Here is a 24,879-nt window from a genome sequence, read left to right as displayed (position 1 = left end):
TTATCAACAGGTTTACTGAAGGTTGGGCTGCCCCTTGTCCTGTCCTCAGCACGCCTGGGTGTCTGAGCATGGAAAGGGAAGCATTAGCTTTGCACATCCTGACCAGTTTAAGAAGCTTGAATATTTTCAGTTTCATTCCCCTCCCCTCCCTCCAGATTCCCCCTCATCCCAGGAGCCAATTCCTCTTCACTCCAGGAGTAGGAAATATCCACTTTTACTTCTCTAAAGAGGTTACAGCTCTAAATCAATGGCTGATATGTGATCTTCGGGTATAGTGCTTTTGTCTTGAGACACCTTAATGTGATCTGTTAGTACATGGCAGCAAGGAGGATGCTGACAGAGCTTCTAGACCCCCTGGACACATGAGCATGAACAAGTTTTTAATTCTAACTGTAGAAGAGAAAAATCTCAGCAGTTACGTTTCTTACAGAGGTAAGAAGAGCCATGTGAACCCTACCTGAATTTAATCCTCATTTGTAACTGACTCTTTGATTAGTCCTGTCATATTACATGATGGGAAAGAATGTGTCAGATGGTTAAAGCCAGGGAGTGGGAGGAAGGATTCATGGGTTCTATTTCTAGCTCTGCCGCTCAGTTTGCGACCTTGAACAAGTCAACGTAACCTCTCTGTAGCTCAAGTTTCCCCCCTGTAAAATGGGTAGAACCGATAACAGCTCACAGCATATGGCTGCTAGGCAGCTCAGTTTGTTTGTGACATCCTGGGATGAAAGGTATTGTGTAAAGTCAGGGGATCAGCCTGTTTCTTTGAAGTATCGTCAGTGTTGTTGTGGTTTATCACTTGCGAAATAAGAGAAATATTTCTGAGCAGATGCAGCATGAGAGAGCTCCATTCACACACCTGACAGTGACATTTGTTTAACAGGAAAACTGCATTAGATCGCTACAGCCTTGAGAAAGCCGGCTTCACCCACATCCTCAATGCAGCCCACGGCCGGTGGAATGTGGACACAGGACCAGATTACTATGGTGACATGGCCATTGAGTACCATGGGGTAGAAGCAGATGATCTCACCACCTTCGACCTCAGCCAGTTCTTTTATTCAGCTGCTGAATTCATTGAAGCTGCACTCCAAGATCAGAGAAGTAAGGAGGGGGGCAGAATACAGTCAGAAAGACCTTGTTTGCTACAGTTGATCTCAGTGCACATGAGTATTCATCAAAAGTAGCCAACTCCCAGGGGGTGAAACAGGCAGAGAAAGTCAAGGACCACCAGCAGAGGACAAACAAGCAATGGCTAATAATGGAGCTGGTCATTTTGGGAAAGTCAGTGCTGGTATATGGGTCAGATCATCTCACAGCCACTTCAGCCATTCAAATCAATGGGATTTGATAGCAATCCAAGAGTCCTTACCTTCTGATAGCTGCTTAACAGTGGCCCATCTCCCTGGCAGACAGGTGTCCCTAGCACAAGCAGCACTCATTTTACACTCCAATGAAGCAAACAAACAATCTCAGGAGAAAAGTCGTGAACTCAATGGGCCACGGAGTTAGTCTGCCATTCCTAGAGGTGGTCCTTTCCAGTTAGCGGTGAGGCCTATTAGCAGGACATCTGCCCAGGCTGTACTTATCCTGTGTATGTAGGACTCCAGTCTCCAAGGCTGTCACTTCAACATTTCTCACACTAAAGCATTAGGTTTGCTACAGAGACATATAAAAGCACTTTAGTACTTTTGCCATCAGATCATCTCCAAGCTGTAACAGGGATTTATTTTGTCATCTTCCAAGCCGTAGGAGACTGAAATCACTTTGACAGCACAGATCTGGAAACATTAGTTAAAGCCTTTGTAATTTCCCAGCTTGATTACTACACTTCATTATTTGCTGACCTCCAGCAGCATCCTAGCTAAGGGTTTAAGCTGATGTGAAGCACCACGGCCGCGACCTCACACTGTCTTTCAACATTTACTCCAGTTCTTATTTTTTTAAAAATCTCAACAGGGTGTTTTACCAGGAGGCAGCAGAGAAACTTAAGATCCTCCTGCTGACCTACAAAGCCTTTAATATCAGATGGCCACATATCAAGTTTCCAACCTCTTGTCAACTTGTGTTCTTGTCAACTTGGCTGTTTAGATCAGCAGCTGCTGGTTACCTGGCATACCCCCAACAACCAGCCAGGTGTTAAGCTTTCAACAAGTACAGTCCTCAGCTACAGAATTTGCCCCTTGTTAAGGCAGAAAGACATTATCATCACTATTTTAAAACTGAAGTGCCAGTAGCATTATGTGCTGCTTTAAGATTTCATGTTCTTAGAAGGAAGAGAGGTCCATAAGTGAAGAAAGCCACTTAAAATTGACAAGACTCCACCCAAGTACCGCTTCTGGAAAGCGTGCGGACTAGTTAGATTTTCTGGGTGGCTGAAAGCGTCTGATCTCTAGCCTCACTTCTAATCACATTCCTAGAGAGGGATTTAGGCCTAAAGAGCTTGTCTACACAAACATGGAGTTTGTGGCAATATGGGGTGTGAATCTAGCCCACACTACCCTGCCACAGATTAACTATCTGCGTGCTCCCTGCTGACACGCAGTGAGTTCATTAGAATGCTTTGCTCCAGTCTTCTTTAAAATGGGACTTGCTCAAAGTGCTCTAAAGAACTGTTAACATGTGCCAGCAGGGTGCACCCAGACACCTAGCCCACAGCAGGCTTGTGTGGGGTACAGGCACACCCCAACATGCCACAAACAAAATGTTTGTGCAGACAAGTCCTTAACAGCCTTCACTGCTCCATCCTGCAGCCTCCCCTTCCTGTTTCTGCAGCACAGCATGAAAAACATAGTAAACACACAGAAGTCAAGAGAGAAAGACTGTTTCAACAGCACTACATTAAAGTGCACAAGCAGGGTCTATATGGACCTGTTAGTGCACAGCACACTAGTGCGCTTTCGAAATCAAAGCCCTGTTGTGCGCATTGCTGCTCCATATAGACAAGCCCTGAGAAGCTTAGCACATTCTTGTGTGCTGATAAACGGTAGGGGGAGAGACTCAGAGCAATTCGCAAGGCTCAACCTCAAAGCTTCCAGTTTCAAGGCGGTATCAAACACTCATGAAGCCCTGAGGCTCGACCAAGCATCAATGCAGCAATTATACAGAAACCTGACTCAGAGAATGGAGTGATTCACTTATTAAAATACTTCTGAATTCAAGAGTAACTAAATGTGTAACACTGACACTGCTGTATGTAGCTGTTCTTCTGGCTGCTGCATTGGTAAGGTGTTTGAATAACAGGGACAGAGAGTTGTGTTTTGTTCTTACGTACACTAGCGATATAAAGATAACCATTGCCTGTAGTAGCCCTGGAGAAGAGAGGACAAGAATGCGAAGAAATTCATGTTGGGAAACAAGGGGCACTGAGTACATGTTACTCATACTGCAGCCAAGTATGGCACCATTAAGCCTCACCTTCTTGGCCAGACGAGGATGGTCATTCTAATGCATTCAGTCAAACATACACTTGCAATAGATTTAGGGCCTTTTTTGCTGATACAGCAGTTTCAGAAGTATTGTAGTAGGCATTGTCACCATTCAAAGAGTGGGCTACAGACGTAGGACGTGTGAAGAGATAAGAGGCAGTTAGCCAAGCAGCACATACTCCCATCAGTGCAAGGGATCAGCCTTTAAAGAAAGTTTACACAAGGGTACATAACTACCCTGTTCGATAAAGACCAGTCTCTGTTTAGCCACCTAGCATAGTTCACATGCTTGACTTAATTCCAGGCATCCTAGGAGTATAACCACCCAGCATGCTTGTCTTAGTAATGCCCCCCAGGTTCCTAACCCAGATTTTGGAGTAAGTAGTAGAGAAAGGATGGTTCAGGGGCCAGGGCAGTAGCTTGGGAAACCTAGGTTTGATTCTTTGCTCTGTCACAGACTTGCCGTAAGACCCCAGGCAAATCACTTAGTCTTTCTTTGCCCTGGCTCCCCAATAGCACTTCCTGACCTCCCAGAGGTGCTGAGAGGATAAATACAGTGCAATTGTGAGGCATCCAGACACTATGGCCACACAAGGAGCTTAGCAAGATAGATTAGCACCCCAAAGCATTTGAACATCAACACACAAACAGGCATCACTTCACCCACCCACCCACCCACTGTAAAATTGGGCCCAGCAGTTCCCATCTTTATGGAAAGTCCTCCAGGATCTTTACTGTTCACACACAGCAGACAGGTTCTCCATCCTTGCAATTTCCAAAGAAACATGCACATTTTTCTCTCTCCTTTACATGACATAAAATACAGGTTCTCCTCTTGCCACTGATGCCCAGAAAGTTCTTCTCCATTTCCCAGCTCCCCAAGCAAAGCCTTTATCCCTCAGCCTTCCCCTCCTGTCAGTCATTTACTCCACCATTCTGCCCCAGCCCATTTACAAACCGGAGGCTCGAGCAAGAATGAAGGGCTGAACAAATGGGAGTTTTCATCTGTTTCAAATATTCAGAGTAATGATAGAAGGGATTATCATTCTCTGTTATCAGTGAGGCTGGAAATCTGCCATGATGCCTCTACAACTATCTGCCGGGATTAAGATGCAAACTGTGACCATTAATCCCCTTGTGCTGGCAGTTCTTGATGTGTCCATGACACAACAGTGCTGCTCCTGCCAGGAAATCAGCCCCTCCACTCCCAGCATCAAGGAACGAATTGCTAGGAGTCAAAGCCTGGTCCCACCGGATGTAGCCGACAAAGTAAAAATGCCTCTGGCGTTGCAATGGTGTTTGTGGTGTTATTTGGCCATAGGAGGTTGTAGTAGACAGAGCTTCAGATGCTGCCTTTATTAGGGTACACTGATTTAAAAAAACAACCAAACTCCCTGGCAGCTAGTCTCAGAGCCCAGGACTACAGACTTAGGCTTATGGGGCTCACACTACAGTGCTGCAACTAGTAGCGTAGACATTCCTGCTAGGGTTGGAGCTCGGGCTCTGAGACCCACCCTCCTCGCCAGGTTTCAGAGCCTGAGCAGGATCTCTCCTGCCATACACAAGCCCAAATCTGTCGACCCGGACTCTGAGACGACTTGGAAAACTCGACCCCAGCTTTCCTCCTCCCAGGGTTTTGTAGCCCAGAAGCCTTTGCATCAGTTCCTGCAGCACATGAAAGGGCCCAGTACCACTCACTCTCCTCCACCGGCCCCTGACTGCTGCCAGTGGAGGACATCCCACTCTCATTCATTTGCCTTACAGCAGCGCTCAGAGGCTCTGGCAGAGACTGACTCCTCATTGTGCTAGAGCTGCCTATACGCAGTAAGAGACAGCCCCGATCCCAAGAGCTGAAATCTAACCAGACAAGACAAACAGGGTGGAATGAAAGGAATTGTCATCCCCAGATATGAGACAGGGGGATTAAGTGATTTGTCCAAGGTCACACCAAAAGTCTGAGGCAGAGCAGGGAACTCCTCTCTGGCCCCTGGTATTCATAGAATCCTAGAACTGGAAGGGACCTCATGGCAGGACTAAGTATTATTTGACTAAGTATTGGGAGTGAGCAAGAGGACACATCCTTTTCATCCTCCTGGAGGGCATGAGTATCTGGTTCATCAGCACCTCACTGGCGCTGGACCCCCGCCTCCTAATTCTGCTCCCCACCCAGAGAGCACACACTCCTTGATTCAGCAGAATGAGTGAAGCACAGTAAATCATGGACCAGCGGGAGCCCAATAAAGGGGAGGCTGCAGCTTGGCTTTGCTGGCTACCTACTGTCGCGTTGCAGCCCATCCCGCCTGGCTGTAAATTGGCAATCCTCCAGTTAAAGCGTTAGGAGATCCAGATTCTATACTGGGACTCACTGGGTGACCTTGGGCAAGTCATCTGACCTCTCTGTGCTTCACAGTCCCTGCCTGTACAAGAGGATGGTATTTACCTGCCCGGCAAGGAGGCTGTAAAACATATTAATGGTTGGGAAGCAGTAAGATCTCCGGGCGGAAGGCCCGAGAGAAGGGGAGAGTGTTTATTATTGGTAGATCTGAAAGCCTTCTCTGTATTTGCTCTCCTCACTCGTGCAGACAAGATCTTGGTTCATTGTGCCATGGGACGCAGCCGATCTGCCACCTTGGTCTTGGCTTACCTGATGATTTACAAGAACATGACAGTGGTTGACGCCATTGAGCAAGTGCTGCAGCACCGATGCATCCTCCCAAACCGTGGCTTCCTGAAACAGCTGAGAGGACTGGACATAAAGCTGGCTCTGGAGAGGACAAATGCCAAGAACAGCATCCAAGTCAATGGAGAGGCGCATGGCACAGAGATCTAGCATTTCTCATGCCCTGGGGTTACTGCTACGGGGAAAAACACCTAGCAAGAGAAAACAATACTGTCAAAAGTCCTTTGTTATAAGTCCAGAGGGAAGAATCAATAGCATCTGAAATGCCTTAAAGGGAATCTCAGGTTGGAGACAAGATAAATGGAGAGAGGAAGCAATCTCGTTAGGGAGCATAACACAGAATCCCCTCATTTTAGTGCTGTTCTTCAGGGCTCTGCTGTACGAAGCGAAAAAGGAGGAACTTGTGATGGAAGGCAGTGGCTCTATAAGAACTAGAAGGGTGGTGCCTGGTACGTAAAGGATCGGGTAAGCCTGCAAGTGCATGAACTGCGATTCAGGCCCAGCTGCTCCTGCTGCCCTATGACAATAAATGTTGAACAGCTGTTATTTTAATACCGTTTGTGTATACAGCAAACTCACATGTAAAGCCTGACACATTTACTTAAATATAACCACCCCATGGCACAACATACATAATGTGTTAGCTGAATAAGGAAGCATGAGCCCAGCTTCACCTGTGTTTCCTTGGGTTAGCAGAACCTTCCATATAGTGACGCACCCTATGATAACTGCCAGTTCAGCACTCACTAGCTTGTGAGTCCATGCTGTAGGATCTAGAGAGAGGGATAGGAGATCTAAACAGCCTTGCAAAGCCTGAGCCAGAACCCATAGCTGTAATCCTCCTTTAAACTAACTGGGGCGGGATAAATGGGCAGTGGGTGAAGCCTCCCCTGGGGGAGGCTAGCTCTGTCTCACCTCTTCCGCCTGCAGCCCCACCCACACTCCACCCGTTCCACCCTGCTCGGCCCCCCTCCTGCCGCCCACCACATCTCTACTCACTCCCCCGCCCGCTGCGAGACTCCCCCACGATCTTCCCCACACACCACTCCCTGCATCCCTCCTCATCCTCACCTCACCCCGCCACCCGCAGCCAGTCACCTCCTCACTCCACCGTCCACCATGTCCCCGCTCATCCCTGCCCACTGTGATACCCCCACCCCCCCACCCACTGCTGCTCACCTCCCCACTCCACCACCCACCGCAAGATCCCTTCCGCCTGCCGCATCTCTCCTCACCCCACACCTGCTGCCACTCGCCTCCTCACTCCACCGCATCCCTCCTCATCCCCTGCCTGCCACCACTCGCCTCATTTCATCGCCTGCCATGAGACCCACCTGTCCAACCATCGTTCGCCTTCTCACCCCCCACCCGCCGCATCCCTCCTCATCCCCCTGCCTGCCACCGCTCACCTCCTCACTTCCCCAACCACCGCAAGACCTCCCTGCCTGCTGTGTCGCTCCTCACCCACACCACTTGCCTTCTCACTCCCTGACCTGCTGCTGCTCGCCTCCTCACTCCACCGCCCACCATGAGACACCTCCTGCCCGCCGCCTCCTCACTCCCCCACCCACTGCAAGACCCAGCCTGCCACATCCCTCCTCACCCTCCACTCCTGTGGGGGAAGGGGAGTGAGGAGGGAGGCAGCAAGCAGCGGGGACCTCCGGGTGTGGGGGGGAAAGGGCAGGGGGAAATGGAGGGGAGGGAAGGAGAGGAAAGGAGAGGAGAGGAGGAAGACTCACCAGGGAGCAGCAACAGGCAGTGGGGGCCTCAGGGAAGAGGCGAGGCCACCATGGCCCAGGTGCCCAGTGGCAGGTCACCGGCGGCTGCACCAGGGGAGGCTTAGCCTTTCCTGGCCTATTATACCCACTGCCCATAGTGGGGTAGAAAAAAAGAGACTCTGGGTTTAGCTCCCTGTACCCAAGCACAGGCTCCCTTCAACCCCCCCAAAATCCTATAGCCAGTCCTGTTGGAAACGAACCAGCGCTGTAACAAATGGTGCCTACTGCAGTTCCATCTATTGAGGCTATTATTCTTTGACAAGGCCAAAAGCAGACGTTTATGGGAAGGGTCAGAGATATGATTTGTATCTAATCTGGGGAAAATAAAATTCACTTTGTTTAAGTGTTTGCTATTCTCAGTCTGCTTCTTTGAAGAATGGTCAGTTTACACTTTGTTCCTACCTTCCCCGCTATCACGTCCGTCTTGTTTGATTTGCAGGAATACAATTGAAGATAATCACTGAGAACAGTTTGGGGGCTGGTCCAGAGGGGGTGTCATGCACCAAACACTCTCTCAGCGATTGGATGCAAGTCACCTGGAAAACATAGCTATGCTCCAGCATCCTAAAGCTTGAATCTATTCTTTGAATATGCAGTACTGAACTCCAGCAGGATACGGTTTGGTAAACCGATTCTGGGCAGCTGTTTGACGCTCATAAAGCCTCTTACCATCAACTTTCTTCCAATTGCTATTGAGGAGCAAAATTCCAGAACAGCATTTCAAATGGGAACATTCAAGATGGCGTCAGACCTCGCAAACTTCTCAACAGGTAGCTACTGTGAGCAGCGGCCGAGGCCATTGCCCATTGCTTCAGCCCCCTGCTGTAGAAAACATGGCAACATGAAGAGCAAGAAATTTGTCGTAACTGAGTTTGGGAAGCCAATGAAACATCCCAAGCTCTCCCCACTGCTGCATGATCAGTGCCACCCTGCCATCCCTCTTCCAACTTCTTTACCAGTTACTGCAAGGTCCTTTTTCCTTCCCCCATCTCTTCTCCCCAGCTCCTCATCCCCCCAGTTATGGCAGTGCGGGGGGCACATTCCCTCTGTTTGGATTTCTGGGTTCTCCTCCACCTCTGTGCTAGTCCATATAGGTTCCCGTACCACGTTCATCACGGCAGTATCTGAGCCCCTTCCAGGGGTGCATTAAGTAACATGACTAATGTCTGGCCTATTTTTTCTCTTCCCAGGGGGAGATGGGTGGGCAGAGGAGTGTTGTGTTCTGGATTTTCTTTTTTTTAATATACACACGCAGTTCATAATATGTTTAGGGTAGAGGAAGCAAAGTCAAAGCAATACACTTTGCGCTGAGAGTGGAAGGCAGGGGGTTTGGGATGGCCCTTTGCTCCTGTAGGAGCTTATTCTGCCATCTCATCCTAGCCCCCAAGAAGCTCTGTCTCTATATCCTTATTGTAGAAGGTTCCACTGTGCCAGAGAAGAGAAGTTGCCCAGCAGTTCCTGCAGTCCCCTCCATTACCTCTCTTCCTCACCAATTCCTGCATTACAGAGCACCCAATTCTCTCCTCACTCTCCTCCAACCCTTATTCGATTACTCCAGCACCGGACAACTGTTTCCCCTGCCCATAGGGAAGTTGCATTGTCTTATGAAATAACCACAAGGCAAGAGCCAGGAACCCCTGCGTTCTATCACCAGCTCTGCCACTGGCACAGACTGCGACCTCTTGGACACATCACCAGCCAGGGTGCATGGATGGGCTGGGGGAGAAGAGAGGGTGCCAGGAGACTGCAGCAGTCATTGAGTGGCTGTGTAGGGCAGAGGGGACATGGATGATGCCAGCCAGGAAGGAGGCACCACAAGGGGCATTTCTGGGCAGGCCTGGGAACTTGGTCTCCCCAACCCCAGCTCCCTCAGCTTTCTGAGAGGTGTAATCAAGCTCTAACTTCGCTGCCTGTTTCCCCCTTTTATTCACAGGGGGATAACACCTACTTCACAAGGTGCTTGAACATTAATGTCTGCACAGCACTTTAAACGTGGGGCTGGGAACTGCCTTGGGTACCATTAACTAGCCCTCCTCTCTCTTAACTACTGCAGTATGAGGCACCCATTTCTCCCTCACTAGGCACCTCTCTTTATCCCTCCATTAACCCTCCCAGCCCAGGAATGCAGCTCTAGGGTACACTATATTCCAGGCCCCAGACCCCAGGTAACCCTCCCATTTCCTGCTGAAGCGAAGCTGTTCGGCAAGGTGATGCTTTGGAGAACGAGCAGGGACAGTCCCACCCGCCCCGGGAAGGCACACAGCTCCGTGTGTCAGAGCGACATGAAGCCTCGGGATCCTGTCTGATTCGCCAATGAGGCTGGATGCCATGCCAGTGCCAATAACTAAAATCCCTCTTCCGCCTCCAGCTTTCTAGGAACCTTTGCTTCTCCCTCCGGGATGAGGATCTGGCCAGGCTGGTCCTGCAGGATTCCTGTCATTCACTATATCAGGAGGTGAGGGCGAGAACAGCACTCAGGCTCCAGCTGGTATAAAATGTGGCAGTAATCACCTTCATGGCTTAGGCCACTGTGAATGTATCTAGCCTTTGCTCCAGTTCCTCCTCGTCCCCCAGACAGCTGCTGGTCCCAGTTTAGAGCTTTGATCATAATCATCAAAGCCAGGAATGGATCCGCATGCACCTATGTTACACACTGCATTGTCAGCCATCTGCCACCAGGACAGTCAGGAACAATGCAGCTCATAAAGCCCAGCATGAAGTATGCCAGAACCAGGGACAAAGCATTCCCAAGAAGATCTGGCTGTAGAAGGAACTTCTGGAGGACAGGAGATGACTTCAAAGTCTAAAAGCCTTTAGGAATGTTGCAATCACTTCCTCTTTAATAACGCTTTTCCTCCATAACTGATGGTCACAACTTCAAACCACCTCCTGTTCCAACCATCCACTTACCCCAAATCCTACCCCAGCAGAACTTTCTATAAGAAAGAGCCAGAGACTTCATGAAGTACACCAGGGATGATACAGTTCCCAATCTATTTTACACAGAAGGTGTTCAGATGCTACAGTGATGGGCAACAGCACAACACCCCCACCAAATAGACCAATTAAATCACACAAAGTGAGTGCTGGAGGGTTTCCTGACCTGGAAGCTGCTGGGCAGCTAGCTAGCTAGCCAGCCAACCAACCATCTCCTGGCTTCTCTGTTTTTACTCTTTCCACATGACAAGCTCTAGTAGAGCAGCATGCAGAGAACACACAGATGAAGAGAGTCGTGCTCTCATTCTGCACAGCAGCTTTTGGAACAGGGCACAAAAAACAAAACAAAACAAAAACCAACAAGAACCCCCACCCCCAACATCTCCTGAGGAGGTCAGGAGCACAGCAAAAAATAGAGAATAGAAATACTACCAAAATTACACATAGCACATCTCTTGTTTGTAGCACCATCTAGTTTTAACAGGCTTTTGCTAAATGTTCGAAGCGCCCAAATGTCAGAAGGCTTGCTCCTAATGAGTTTAAAGGTCCTGTCTACCACACGATTGACTGGGATACAAGACAATGAACGAAATTAGGAGAGAAAGACGTCCCCTTATTGCTATGGGCTTTGTTCTCCTGGAGCAGCACGTGAAACAAATTTAACTGCTCAAACAATATACGTTCTCTCTCTTGAGCAAACTGCTATTTCCTTTGAGCTGCTAAGGAGTGGTTTATACTTAACATTATAAACAACCATGCTTCAAATAAAGAGTTTTAATGAGGTTCTGCATGTCTGCTTTTTTAAAGAGAAAAACACACTGAAGAAAGACAGTGTAGGTTAACCTGAGGATGGAAAATAAAACATTTACAAACCACCATATTGTTTTCATTATCCAAGACAGAGCTGTTGCTATGCTCTCAGTTATAACTGTTTATATTCATGAAGAAGGAGCTGGGCTTGGGCCACACTACAAAACATTACCATGCTCAAACATGGCTGCCAACAATTGTGTTAACTGACACAAAAGGTGCCGACCTACTCTGCCCACCAAACCCTATTCAGCATTGTGTCACCTAATACTAGCACTGGGAACTACATTCAGACATGGTGAAAGTTTGCAGCATGGACCAGGCCTTGATGTTTTTCCGCCTAGTCAAGACAGAAGACTAAAACAAACCACATTACTTCCATACCTGATTGACACCCTCAAAGGGACACAATCAACACCCTCTCCTCAGGAGTTTGCTCGTTTAACTCAAGATCTCAGTGAGAGAAAGGCTCATCTTCATGGCCCAGGGAAATAACTGCCTCACAGGAAACCAGAGCGTTTTCTTTTTCTGTACCAGGTGGACCACAAATTAGGGTACTACAGGGAGGCTGTGGAATCGAAGCAGGGAGAGCGAGCTGGAAGTGGGACAAAGCATTTCAAGCAGATGGGGCAGATTCTGCCTTTGAAGTCAGTGAGAAGCTGCTCTATTGGCGACGTCTCTGGGAAGAGGCAGAGCCATACCACATTCCTGAGGAGCCTTGTCTGGAACTGAGTTCATGTAAGCACCGCTCATGGACTTTACAAACCGACTGCCACTAAGTGTGTTTCAAAGATGTATTTTTGGATGTCTTTTACCTGCTCTTTGTGGGACCTGAGTAGCTCTAACGTCAGATGGTGAGAAAGGGATTCCTGTTTCTTCATTCTCCTGGGCAGCCATCATCCACCCCCCTGCAACACCCATGCCACAACACAGGCTGGTCCCACCAGTCATGTAGTGTACATATTTTGCCACTCCAAACCACCTCAGAAAGAAAATTCTGGGTCTAAAGCATTCACAAAGGCTTTGTGCAGGATATAGTTTACCCTTCCTCCCTCCCAAAGACCTTCCAGGTCAATCTCTCAGTGTGCACCTCCTTTTCGACAGGAGCAATGAATTAATTTGAGACAGCTAACCCAGACCTAGTATCCTGACCATCTTTGTACTTAGAGCGCACAGCTGTAGACTTTCTTCTCTTCTTGCTGATAAGGCCTACACATCCCATCACACTTTTATGGGTCATCCTGTCGACCATGCAGACAGATGGAATGCATCATCGTCCTCACTTCACTCTGGTAGGTGGCAGCCAGTGAGGATCAAACAAAACTCATCCTCCCCTAGCCAGGGTACCAGCTGTTTCAGTTTCTGTCCTTGGCCAGTTTGGTGGTTGTCCTAGCTAGAAGTGGATTTGTAGCTGGTTTGTTAGTATGTCCCTTATTGTGAAAAACAGACTGGAAATTGTATTACAACAAAGCTCTCTTGGGTCTGAGGGACAAGCGAGTGTCTGCACAAGTCTCACTGGAAGGAGAGAGCAGATGAAAAATTCCATTTCCTGTGACCTGTTTGCTACTGATGGGGATCGATTGGGTTTGTGAGTAGTGATTTCCCCACCAGGGATAGGAAGCAAATGCTGAAATTACTAAATGTATCCATCTGGCACAACAATGGATCATGTGCTCCTAAGACCGAAGGCTCACTGCTTGCAAGCTGCACCCAGGGACTAGATCAAGCCTATTATGCAGAGATTCTCAACTGGTCTGTGCAATACACACTGGCTCTTCCTTATTTCCAGAAGCTTGTTGCATCTTAAGAAACTTAAATATTTCCATAAGATTACTTTCCAATATAAGCAACTGCCGTACTTACCTCAGGGATGTTCTTCCACAGTCAATGGGAGGAGAAGAATCCATGTATTAAAATGTGGCCCATGCTAGGAATATAGCTGAGTCCCCCTGCTACAGTGGTTGTTAATAGTGGGAAGGGACTGCCACATGGCAGTCTTGCAGACTAATTCTCTGTTTTCTCCTATTAGCAAACTCATCAGCTTGCAAAACACAGGATCTGAGCCATTTGCCTATTAGGAATCTGCAAGTTGCCGTCGTACCATAAAGATAAAAACAAGTTCTCCTGAAAGGAACGGATTAGAGTCCAATACCTTGAGGGCTCTAAAAATATCACAGGAAGGGCCAAGTTGGTTGTTCTCCATCTAATGCTAGAGGACTCTTCTGGGTGCTGCTCCCTAGGAAACTAGTGCTTGGTCCAGTGAGTAAAATCAATACAACGTTCTGCACAAGAATGAAAAATCATCATCCTAACAAGGGTGTGGGAAAGAGATTATAAAAAATGGTGCCAAGAGCAGCCAGCCAGAGTTTCCAGCTGGCAGGAGCAGGAACAGCCAACTCAAGGTCCTCTGGACAGTCCAGTCAAACCGGTAGAAGTTGTCTCTGCCCTGCTGATTGGCTGTTTGCTCCAACTCCCACCACCACAGCCTCTTCACCAGTTTTATTCCATATCTGCCCTCCCCTGCTCTCCCCTCTGCCCCTCCACTCCCTTTCCCTTTTCTTTCCATTTAGCTCACCCCTCCTATGTAAAGCCACCCATTTAAACAACACACCCTAACACCTGCGGAACTAACATCATGTTTGCCACTATGACACTGGTCACTCTGCTGGTGTGTTATTGCCGTTCCCCCACCTCTCTTGTCCAGTTAGATAATATTGTTTCATTGTTTCCATGTACTCCCCATCTGTCTGTCTCCATCAGCCATCTCTTGTCTTATACTTAGATTGTCAGCTCGCTGGGTCTTTCTGTTCTGTGTTTGTATAGCATCTAGCGCAATGGGCCATGACGGGGGCGCCAAGGCACTGTGAGAATACATATAAATAATCATAATAAGAGGTAGGAAGCAAATTGGCTGAGAAAGAAACAAACATCCAGTATCCTGATGCAGGACCGGCGTTTTGCTGTATCACAATTGGTTGCCACCTGCCTGACAATGAAAAAGGACTATGCTAATAGTCTGCAGCAGTGGCAATCAGGCAACAGAAAATACTTTTTCTATAGCACCTTCCATCAGAGTATCTCAATGTGCTTTTACAAACATGAGTTATTCAAGCTTATCACTCATTATCCCTATTTTAGTGAGGGGGAAACGAAACACAAAGAGGCTAAGTGACATACCAAGGTTACATACAAAGGTTCTGGCACAGCCAGAAATAAAACCCCATTCTGCACATTAGCCACAAAACCCTCCCGCTTCCTGACCTTCTTGATCATTACTGATCTGGGCTTCATTTGCACTGAGAGAGGGGAAGTCTTCATCTGCCATTACCAATCCCCCAAGCCATCCAGTCCCCAATAATCACTATAATAATGGATTTACTAGACACATGTATGCTTCCTATGTGTAAAAACAATCAATCAAAAGACCTTTGCTGCATCAGTTATCCGTTTTTGTACCAGTAATATGTAAATTCAAATAGCCATAGGATGCAGCAGGGTGACCCCTCCCTTATGGCAGCTTGCTGGATTATTCCACTGTCACCATTCTCATTATCTATATATACATAATATACCAAATGGAGTTTTGTATCAGCCAATCTGATTGACAGCTAGTTAATTTACAGGTAAAAACTCATTATGTGCAGATTTAAGGACAGTGGGATTATTAAAAGCTTTTTGTGTCTGGGAGTGATTACACAATACATGCTTTCTGTTGATATTACAATCCTTCCAACAGGATTAGCTCGCATGTTGGCTCTTCCTAATTTGGTTAAACTAACCCAAACTTAATGTGCAGTGCTAATCACTTACCAGTGATTGACTGACAAAAGACTGAGCAAAACTGGCATCTTGGGGAGAGTGGTGTTTCAATGCATTGGGATTTAATGGCTTGCATGTCAAGTGGGCTCGGTTTACAAACGAAATATTTGGCCACACTAGGAGCGTTTGGCTATATAGCTTATTCCAGCCCCCACTCCCACAGCAAAATAAGCTATACTGGCAAAGGCAGTTTTGCCAGTATAACTGCATCTACACTATTTACAGCTATGTCAATCAGGGATCACACCTTATACTTCTGACCAACATAACTTTTCGAGCACAAGCTGAGAGTGTAGATCTGACCTAAGTGCCAGCCATGCAAACTCACCAGAGGTTCAGAGTCAGGCGGGTTTTTTCCATCTTTCACACCACCAGCCAAAATAAAAGGTTCTGCTGTCCTAACTAGGCCCTCTTCACACTCTAGCAACCCCATGTTCTTCCAATTATTCCTACAGTAGCATCTGTGCAAAACTCATGGCCTCCACAGGGAACGCGGATTACAAGTCAGCAAATAATTCTGTTGATCCACTCAATGGAAGAGAATCCATCTGATATTCTCTTTGCTATGTTGGTTCTGCAGGGATAACAGGAGTAAAAGGAAGTGAAAACTTCTTTGTTACTAAAGTGAGCAGAGGTGAGTGACACTTAATATACACAGGGAGCAGATCTGTTTAGGGAGATAGGAGAGTTTTACAAAGCAGAGTTGTCAGCATATAAATGTCACAAATGAAGAACTCAAAAGATGTCAAAAGCATTTGTCCTTCTGAAACTAATTTGTTTTTGAAATTAAGTATTTGAAAAGTATTTATTGTGTGCACACAGTACACAATTTTCCATGAAACTTTCAATCATATATTACAATGCAAAGCTCTAGCAATACTCGAGACTCAGCAGGCTCAAGGCCAGAGCATCACACACTAAAACAACAGTTGGACCTGGCGTGCCAATGAGTTACAGTGCTGTAAAACTGGAGTCCCACAGCAGTGGGTAAGGCCCAGTTGTCTTTACTTTTGATTTCATATAAATATACAAATACAAGTCACATAATATGCTGCTTCTATTTCAATGTGCAATCATTTAACACACAGAGCTGCAGAGTTTAGAAACTTACACACACAATCCTGCACGTGTTTATCTCCCATCACACATTGAAATAAGCAGTGTTTTCTTCATTTCTCTTTCTCTTTGTTGTATTTCCCTAAAAATAAAGAGGCTATGGCAAAAACATTATGGCAGATGCTGCTCTTGCAAAGATGTAGGCAGGTGTTTAAATTTATGCACTATGCATAGTCCCACTGGTTTCAACAGGACTATTCAGAGTGTATAAAGTTAAGCATGTGCATAAGTCTTTGCAGAATCATGCCCTTAATGCAGCATTCTGGTTGACAGCTGAAACTCCCAAGAGGCAGGGGTTCAAAGTTCTGATTCTCACAACCACTGTAGCACCTGTTCATACACACACCTACATATGTGAAGTAACTTCACCCGAGTAGCCCCATCAAATTCAAATGGGATGGCTTAGACATATAAAGATACTCACATGTGTAAGAGCCTGCAAAACCAGGGCCTTAATCTGACCACAAAGGCCATACGTATTAAGGTGTGTTGTTTTTGTTAAGTAATACACACATTTCTGACTTTTGAGCAGTTAAATGCCCACCTATGAAGCTTCTTTTATATCTGTTTTTCAAGGATGAATTAAGATGGCTGATGCTTTTATTACATCTACCATGTTTTAAAACTGAAATTATGAAAAAAAAATATCAATACCAGCTTTAAGTGTAGAAACATTTTTAGAAATTCTCATAAGAATATTTCTTTTTTGTGGTTTTGTTTCACATGCACCTGACCTAGATTTGACAGACATTTCATGATGACTGCATTTATTAGACATTTTCAATTTTTATATATCTACAGTTGCCAGGACAAAGTTGTTTAAATATACAAAACTGTGAGGAAAGTTCAATTCTGGATGTACAAAACATCTTGGAATCTGGATAACTCTCCATTGAAGATAACAGTCAAAAGGACAAAGGGAATGCAGTTTTAATATTGAGAGACAGCTCAGCACAAACACTGTGTACACTACAATAAAATAGCCTTTTAACAAAGTAACTTTTTTTTTTTAAAGAAAAGCACTTCACATTCATTAAATATTAATTTTTTGTAATGTTTTATATATGTAATTCTTGAATATTTTGTTTTATTCAAGTTTTTTTTAATTATCCTAGATATTTTTATTTTCACAAAGTATATGCAGTTGTGAAGTGTAATCTACATTTAACCTTTAAAGGCCTAATCCAAAACCCATTGACTTTAAGAGGCTTTGGATCAGGCACCCTAGTCAGAGAGATCTGTAAAGAACACGGTAAGGCAAAAGGATAATCTCCCATGCAACATCAGACTATGACAAACACAAGAGGCTAAAAATGGCTCATCATAATTTATTTTATGTTAAAATGTACAGCTTGGGGTTGTTGGTTTTTTGTTTTTTTTTTAAGTGACTGACTAAAAAGATAACAGATAAATACAAGAGTGTCACTGGGTCCTATTTTACACATGTATCAAGCCTCTTCTGCTCGGCCCTTACAGTCACTCTGTACAGGTACAAAGGCTACAAAAAAGGAAGCAATATAAACAGACACATAACTTTTGCCTTTTTACATGCGATCTGTAAGCTTAGTTTGAACTATTCACACGCTACTGCTCTATTTTTTTCCCCTTAAAAAATAACTTCAATATTTTATAAAGATAGAAAAATCTACAGATGGAATGAAAATGTAAAGTTAGAGGCATTTCCATAAAATAGCAACTTTACACCAAATTCACTATTTTTTAAAATCCTGCCAAGTATTTGGACATATGTGAAAATGTTTCAAAACATGACAAATAAACACTGAGATATGCTTCATTCGGTCAAAAAAAGTCTGCAATTATAAAACAGAAAGCTGCCTTTTTATCCCCCCCCCACAAAAAAAACCAGATATCGGTCACCAAAAATGGAAAAGAGTCTCAATTTTACACCAAACATTTAGCAATAAAACCCTTTGAACTAATGAAAATGTGAATAGCTTTTACAGGTTTTTTTATTTTTACAAGTTTTATAATTAACAAAAATATAGTTTTGTTTTTTTACCCTCAAATTAGGGTAACCTAATCAAGGCAAAAAACTTAAGAAATGGCTTACTGTTAAGCACAACACTTGTACAGTACTACAAAATGCACTGTCACTAACAAAGACATTAGCGGCATGCGGAAGTGTCACCTTAAGAAACAAAATGTACAATAAATGAAATGCTAAAAGGCATTTACATGTGGGGGAAAGTGGAGAGAAATCTCAGGGTCCAGTACTAAGTTTTGGAGTCTATGTATCCACATTTTTAATGGGAGCAGGCACATAAAATGGCTCTGAACCGTTGGCTGCTGTGTAATTGCAGTTCGTAGAAAGAATTCTTCCTTTCCAGAGAACTTCAGTTAAAATTAAAAAACCAAAACAAAAAAAATTTAAAAAAATCAAAACAAAACAAAAAAAAAACCCCCAAACCCGCAACCCCATCCCCCTAAAACAAAAACAACAAAAAAGAGAGGTACAAAAAACAAAGAAAGAAAGAAAAAGAAAAGAAAAAAAAGCTTGTATAAGGCTTTCTGCTGCATACAGCTTTTAACATGGTGCCAACAAATGTTTTTGCATTCACACCAATTGCTGGTTTTGAAATCGTACTCTCCTATTTGTGCAGATCAATCCAATACGCCAGTTTTGTAATCTGACTCTCCAAAGAGCCTACCTTCTCATGTAGGATCCATTAAGAGACTGTTTAGACATGCCAGTATTCATGTAGCCATGATGCCCTGGAGGAGTGTACATCATGTTACTGTGTGGTGTTGTCTGCATTGGTTGCTGTGCATATGGCTGAGTTCCCATCATTCCCATCTGCATCTGCATAGGGTACTGGGGTGTTTGATTCATATATCCGTGGTTACTATGATATCCGCTGTTCATCATGGGCTGGGACATACTATATCCATTCATAGCATTAAGGGTGTTCATATTCATGTTCACTGAATTGACATTATAAGCGGGGGCTGGCATCAAATTTACACTCATATTCATACCACGTTGCATCGTTAAGGTCCGTGCGGGTCCTTGCATAGCCACAGTCTGTGAAGCACGCCCGTAGATTTGTGACTGATGGGCTGCTGCAGCTGGGGGCAGAGGGGCTGATTTGGTTCTCACAGACACATGGCCTTTGCCAGCCATCTGAGTTTGCAGTCTTTGAGTATGGGATATTCCAATATTTGATGCTGCCATGTTACGCTGCAAAAGGGGAGGAGGCAAATTCATGGGAGGTGGAGTAAGATTAGGGGGTGGGGTCATAGTAGCCTGTGCTTGGGGTCCTCCAGGAACAGTGTGTGGAGACTGAGAAAGCTGAACAAGCCCTGTGTTACTTAAGGGTGTGGACAAAGAGGCACTGTTTGCATAGGAAGTTACAGCAGCTGAATGGCTGTAAGGCAATGAATGATCCATAAGTGTGTTAGTTAACTGTTGCAGTTTGGCAAGGCTAAAGGTGGCAGATGGCTGTGGGTAATGCCCTGCTCCAAATTCACTCTGACCCATTCTTTCATATAGGCCAATGTTGGCATTGCCAGCCTCTGGGATTTCAGTTAACTGCATAGGTGGTGTAAAATTAGCAGCCATGCTGCACTGAGATAACTGTTGGTTGCTGCTTGGTGGCCTTTCAACAACACAGCCTTGAGGAGATTTTACATTACAGGTAGGAGGAGAATTGATGTTGGTTTGTTGCATCATACTGCAGCTTCCATTAATATTAGACATTTGCTGCGTCACTGCACAGCTACTCTGTGTTAGGTTACTAGATGTAAGGTTGCTATATGAGCAACTGTTTTGGGAAGAGTTGTTTCCACAGATGCTACTTCCCATTGTAGAATCGTAACTGCTTGGGTTTTCATAGTTTTCCGTTGTGCTCTCGATGCTTCCTAGATCACTAAACCCACTATCCACAACTTGTTGTGAATGATCAGAAACTGATGGGACATCCATCATTGGGCTGGTCTCCATGTTCTGTAAAGATGGCACAGAGATGGCACTTTGATCTGGGCTGATTTGAGCATAACTGTTCTCTAATGGAGGAACGTTTGGACTATTAACAGAACGAACTGACTGGCTAGGATGAGAATGGACAGATGAGACTGGGCTACTGTGGTCAGATTGTTGGCAATCATCCAGTGTGGTCATTTGTGGACTTTGGTCAGTATGAGTATAATTCTGCAGGCTTCTACATGCCTCTTGTGTCTCTGAACAGTCCTGAAATGCATCTTCCTGTTCACTTGTTTCCTGGGTTAGAGACTGGACTGCTTGTACTGTCTCTGAATCAATCTCCATGGTTTCAGTACTTTCTTCCTTGAAATCAGAATTTAACTCTTCACTCTCCTTTTGGTCCTGATTATTATCTGTATGATCATCATCAGATTCAGGCACAGGCCCTGAATCTTCAGTAAGCTCTTTATGGTCACCTTCACACTCAGCTGCAAGGTCAACACCACAGTCCATTAAGTCCTCTTGATTTGAATTACCAGTTTGTACATTTAAGTCTAAAAAAGACTCCTGGTTCTCTAGCACTTCTTTGAAGGCTTCTCCTGGTAACTCCTCTTTCTCCACTTCTGTTGAACCCATATGGCTATCGTCTTCATCATCTGCATCATGATCCTCATTGTGCGATGGTTCTTCCTCTTCTTCCTCCTCCTCTTCATGATCATCCAAATGCTCAGGCTCATCTTTTTGAGCGCACGTTTCCTTCTGTGGATCTTTATCTTGATTTTTTGCACTGGCAACATCTTCCTCAACATTTTTTTCTTCTTCCTCTACTTTCATTAGATCATTTTCTATGATTTCAAAGGGTTCACTGGGTTGGTTTAGAAGCTCAGGTTCCAGCTCTTTTACCTCATCTTGAGGCTGCAAATTCTTAATAGGCTCTTTAATCTCCTCCTCTGCAATAGCAGGAACTTGGCTGGGCTTGTCTTCAGATACTTGCTTCTGTTCCTCTACTATTATCTGGTAGTCAGGCTCCATAGGAGTCTCAGGTGGGGTGTATAAATTAAGTTTAAAACCAGGCTTTCTTTCTTTGTTCTGCCGCCACTTAGATGGACCACGCTTCACTCCTTTGGGCCAGCCTTGTTTACACCTCAAAGGTTCAGGATTGTCTTTAGTGCTTTCTTCCAAGACAGCTACATCCTCTGTGTTGTCTTTGGGAAGCAGAGAATAGAGAAAAGAAAAAAAGGTCTTAGTTTGCATAAACAAATCCATTTCCGTCAACAGACAGAACTGATTAATCCAAAATTAACTTGTACATTCTTTAAAATTTTTTTTAGATAATTAAACAAAAGTTATACTGCCAATAAATAGATACTCTTAATATAACCACACATGACAGTAAATAGGGGTAATATTTACTGTACACCCACTGCTTCCCACTCAGTAGAACTGCACAAGAGTTTTAAACATTATAGCATACTAGCTGAATAAATGTAGACAGACATCTTACTTGTAGCACTATAACAGTCAGCCTCATAACAATATATGTATTTAAAAAATGCCATCTGATACTTCCTGAAAGAATTTTAAGCAAAAAACATTTTTAAACTACAGAAAATGTACCCTACAAACCTTTTATTTAATATAAACTATCTCCTCACCTTGTGGTATTTATAAAATGTGGTGGACAAATAGAATACAGAGCTAGTTTGCAGAAAAAAACAGAATGCTACAAAGTTTACAATTGTTTCTCTCTCCCACTAGTGAGATAAACCAACCCCAGAGTGATTTTTACACACAAGAGCTCACATACATGCACCCCTTCATACAGTAATATGTACTTTTATAAAAGATGGATATCAATTCTCATTATCTAGATATGGAATGCATGACTACACCCTTTTTGTTACTGCAGAAATGATACAGCTGCTGGATACACAAAGGTGCTCTAACTCTAGGAAGTACTAGAGTGCTGAGTTTGATGCACATAAATTATTGCTCCAATGCTGAAAAAGGAAAATAATTTTTCCTCCTCACAAGAAGTGTCTTGCAATACAAACCAAAATGTGGGGGAGATTCCATGCAAAAACACATTCTGAAACAGAACTAAATAAAATTGAAAGCAGAGACGAAATTAAAAAAACAATTCAATTAATCATAAAAACAATTAGGAAGAAATGTATTTTGGTGTTGAATACTGCTGCCTTCAAAGACAGAGCTTCAGAAAAAGTGTTACACTCTTAAATACTACCTCCCACTGAAAGGGTTACTCCAAACTCCAAAACAGTTGGTTAATGTGATAACTAGACTCTTAGGCCTCATCTATATACAAATACCAGTATAGTTAAAGCAGTACAACCTCACTACTGTGGATGCAATTTTATCAATATAAGTGTGCTTACACCAGTACAATTTATTTCTGTACAGGAAGGGGGCTAAACTATACAGTATAAGGCACCTTTACACCGGTAAAATGGCATCCACATTAGGGGCTGTATTGGTGTAACGGGCAACACAAAAATTTAACTTCCTGACATGTCCTGAGAATTATTAGTTCTCCAGTACCAAAGAGATACCTGCAGTTTTTGAGAAAAAAAGTGTTTATATGTAGGAATCCATAATTCATTCCAAAATTGAAATTAAACTGATGTTTTCATCTGAGAGTTAAGAGGGAGAGAGAGGAGGATTTTCCCAAAACTGCTCATTGGTGAATACACTTTACATCCTTTAGCTTTCCAGCTGGGCAATATCCTTGAAATCTAACTTGGTGAGCAGCTGTTAAAATGTGCATTAAATAAATTGTTGTGCACTTTTTAGGGAAGACCTGGGATCCTAGAACCAAACATCTCCCTACAAATCAACAGAAGAACCCAGGCCTTTGGCATTTGTGCCCCAGGCTATTTTGAAAGATGGAAAGGGAAGTCTCTGGATGCTCATGGTGGAAGAATGTGAGGTCTCAGAATTTATTAATATAGCATTGCAGAACTGCCAAACTAAAGTGAGGAGGACATATCGTTCCTGGGGAACTATGCAAATTTCAGTAGTTCTCATAACTAAATGCTGAGCGAAAAAAAAAAATCATCGGTATCAACTACCTCCTGCTTTTTGTAGATAAAGGTTTCACGAAACAAACTAAAGAGAAAGAAATCCTCTGGTTTTCCCTGGAAAAGTATGATGAGGTCTGTTGTAGATATACAAGATTACATTTTTGTTCTTTCCCAAATGGTAAATACATGAATATCCCAAACGAAACAAAACCTGCTAATTTTCTCCTGAACAGGAATAATGAACTGAGGTTAATATAGTGAAGAAGCTGTAACAGGACAGAGAGAGAGCAGAAAAATTAAACACTAAAAATACTGAAAAAAGAGCAACATGCCTCAAGCTATTACACAAAGCAAGCAGATAAAGTGGGACTAATAGCATAAAGCATATCTCGGAGAGACGGAGCATTAGTAAAAATGCATGTTATTTTGATCGTGAAATGTAAAAATTTCAACAGCTCTGAAAAGCTGGTCACAAACCGGCTAGTTAACTACAAAAGCAAGTATTGCCTTTGAATCCCAAGTGACAAGTTAACTTTAACATAGTTTAAAAATAATGTTCAACTTACTTCTACACTGAACATCATTTTTATAATGATTGTCTTTCTCCTCTTTGTCCTCCTCTTCCTCCTGGTTCTGCCTACCAGGTTGATACTGGAATACTTTTCTGATCACAGGCTTTAAGTCATCATCTTCCCCATCTATCTCACAAGTAGGTTCCAGCTGTGGCATGGGCCGCTCTTCATCTGAGTGATCAAAGGGCTCATTCAACACCTCTGTGGTTTCAGAAATTGTCTCTGTTGTAACACTACTATTAATCCTTCTGCGTTTACGACCCCTTTTCTTTTTCAAGATGAAAGGTCTCTAAAAAAAAAAAAAATCCAAAAAATATAACAATGAACTGTTAAAGTCCAGGAGGAGTTAGCTGACTTGGTACACAGAGAACAAGTTAATTTTTGTGAAATGCGTTTATGATGGTTTGATCTATTTATCAATTTAGAAGTTAGCTTATGTTATACTTTTAAATCGAGATTTGATTTTTTACTGCTATATACTAAACCCACACAGTGTACCATCTGAGACAGAATGCACACTGTGGTCTTTGTTCTATAAAGGTGAAAATTAAGATCTACAGTTTATGGTTGGCTTCCAGCCTTTCTTCTGGTTAAATAAATAAAAATTCAGAATAGTAGTATATAAAATATTTATGCTTACAAATACCTGGTTGTATACTTAGTACCTCATAATTCCACTAAAAACATTTTCAAGACTCAAATGTATATCTTACACTTTTAGATTTCAGGTTCCTTAAAATTATGAAGCTACTTATAAA

At 44.0% G+C, this 24,879-nt stretch overlaps 2 protein-coding genes across 2 annotated transcripts in view; one reads left to right on the top strand and one right to left on the bottom strand.

The window, feature by feature from the left end:
- The window catches only part of LOC123374889 (dual specificity phosphatase 29-like), a 39,223-nt gene extending 31,525 nt beyond the window's left edge, over positions 1-7,698 (top strand). The window contains exons 3-4 of the mRNA XM_045025275.1: positions 884-1,104; positions 6,011-7,698. Of these exons, the coding sequence (XP_044881210.1) occupies positions 884-1,104; positions 6,011-6,258 (469 nt within the window). The 3' untranslated portion in view covers positions 6,259-7,698. The remainder of the gene's footprint in view (positions 1-883; positions 1,105-6,010) is intronic.
- Positions 7,699-19,001: 11,303 nt separating this feature from the next.
- KAT6B (lysine acetyltransferase 6B) overlaps positions 19,002-24,879 on the bottom strand; it is a 199,787-nt gene continuing 193,909 nt past the window's right edge. The window contains exons 16-17 of the mRNA XM_045023514.1: positions 24,116-24,410; positions 19,002-21,713 (exon numbers count right to left, since the gene is read on the bottom strand). Coding sequence (XP_044879449.1) covers positions 19,234-21,713; positions 24,116-24,410 — 2,775 coding nt within the window. The 3' untranslated portion in view covers positions 19,002-19,233. The remainder of the gene's footprint in view (positions 21,714-24,115; positions 24,411-24,879) is intronic.

This window comes from Mauremys mutica, chromosome 7, assembly GCF_020497125.1.
Source record: "Mauremys mutica isolate MM-2020 ecotype Southern chromosome 7, ASM2049712v1, whole genome shotgun sequence".
In the NCBI taxonomy this organism is placed as follows: Eukaryota; Metazoa; Chordata; order Testudines; family Geoemydidae; genus Mauremys; species Mauremys mutica.
The sequence above is the reverse complement of the archived record's forward strand: the minus strand, read 5'-3'. Positions and strand labels throughout refer to the sequence as shown.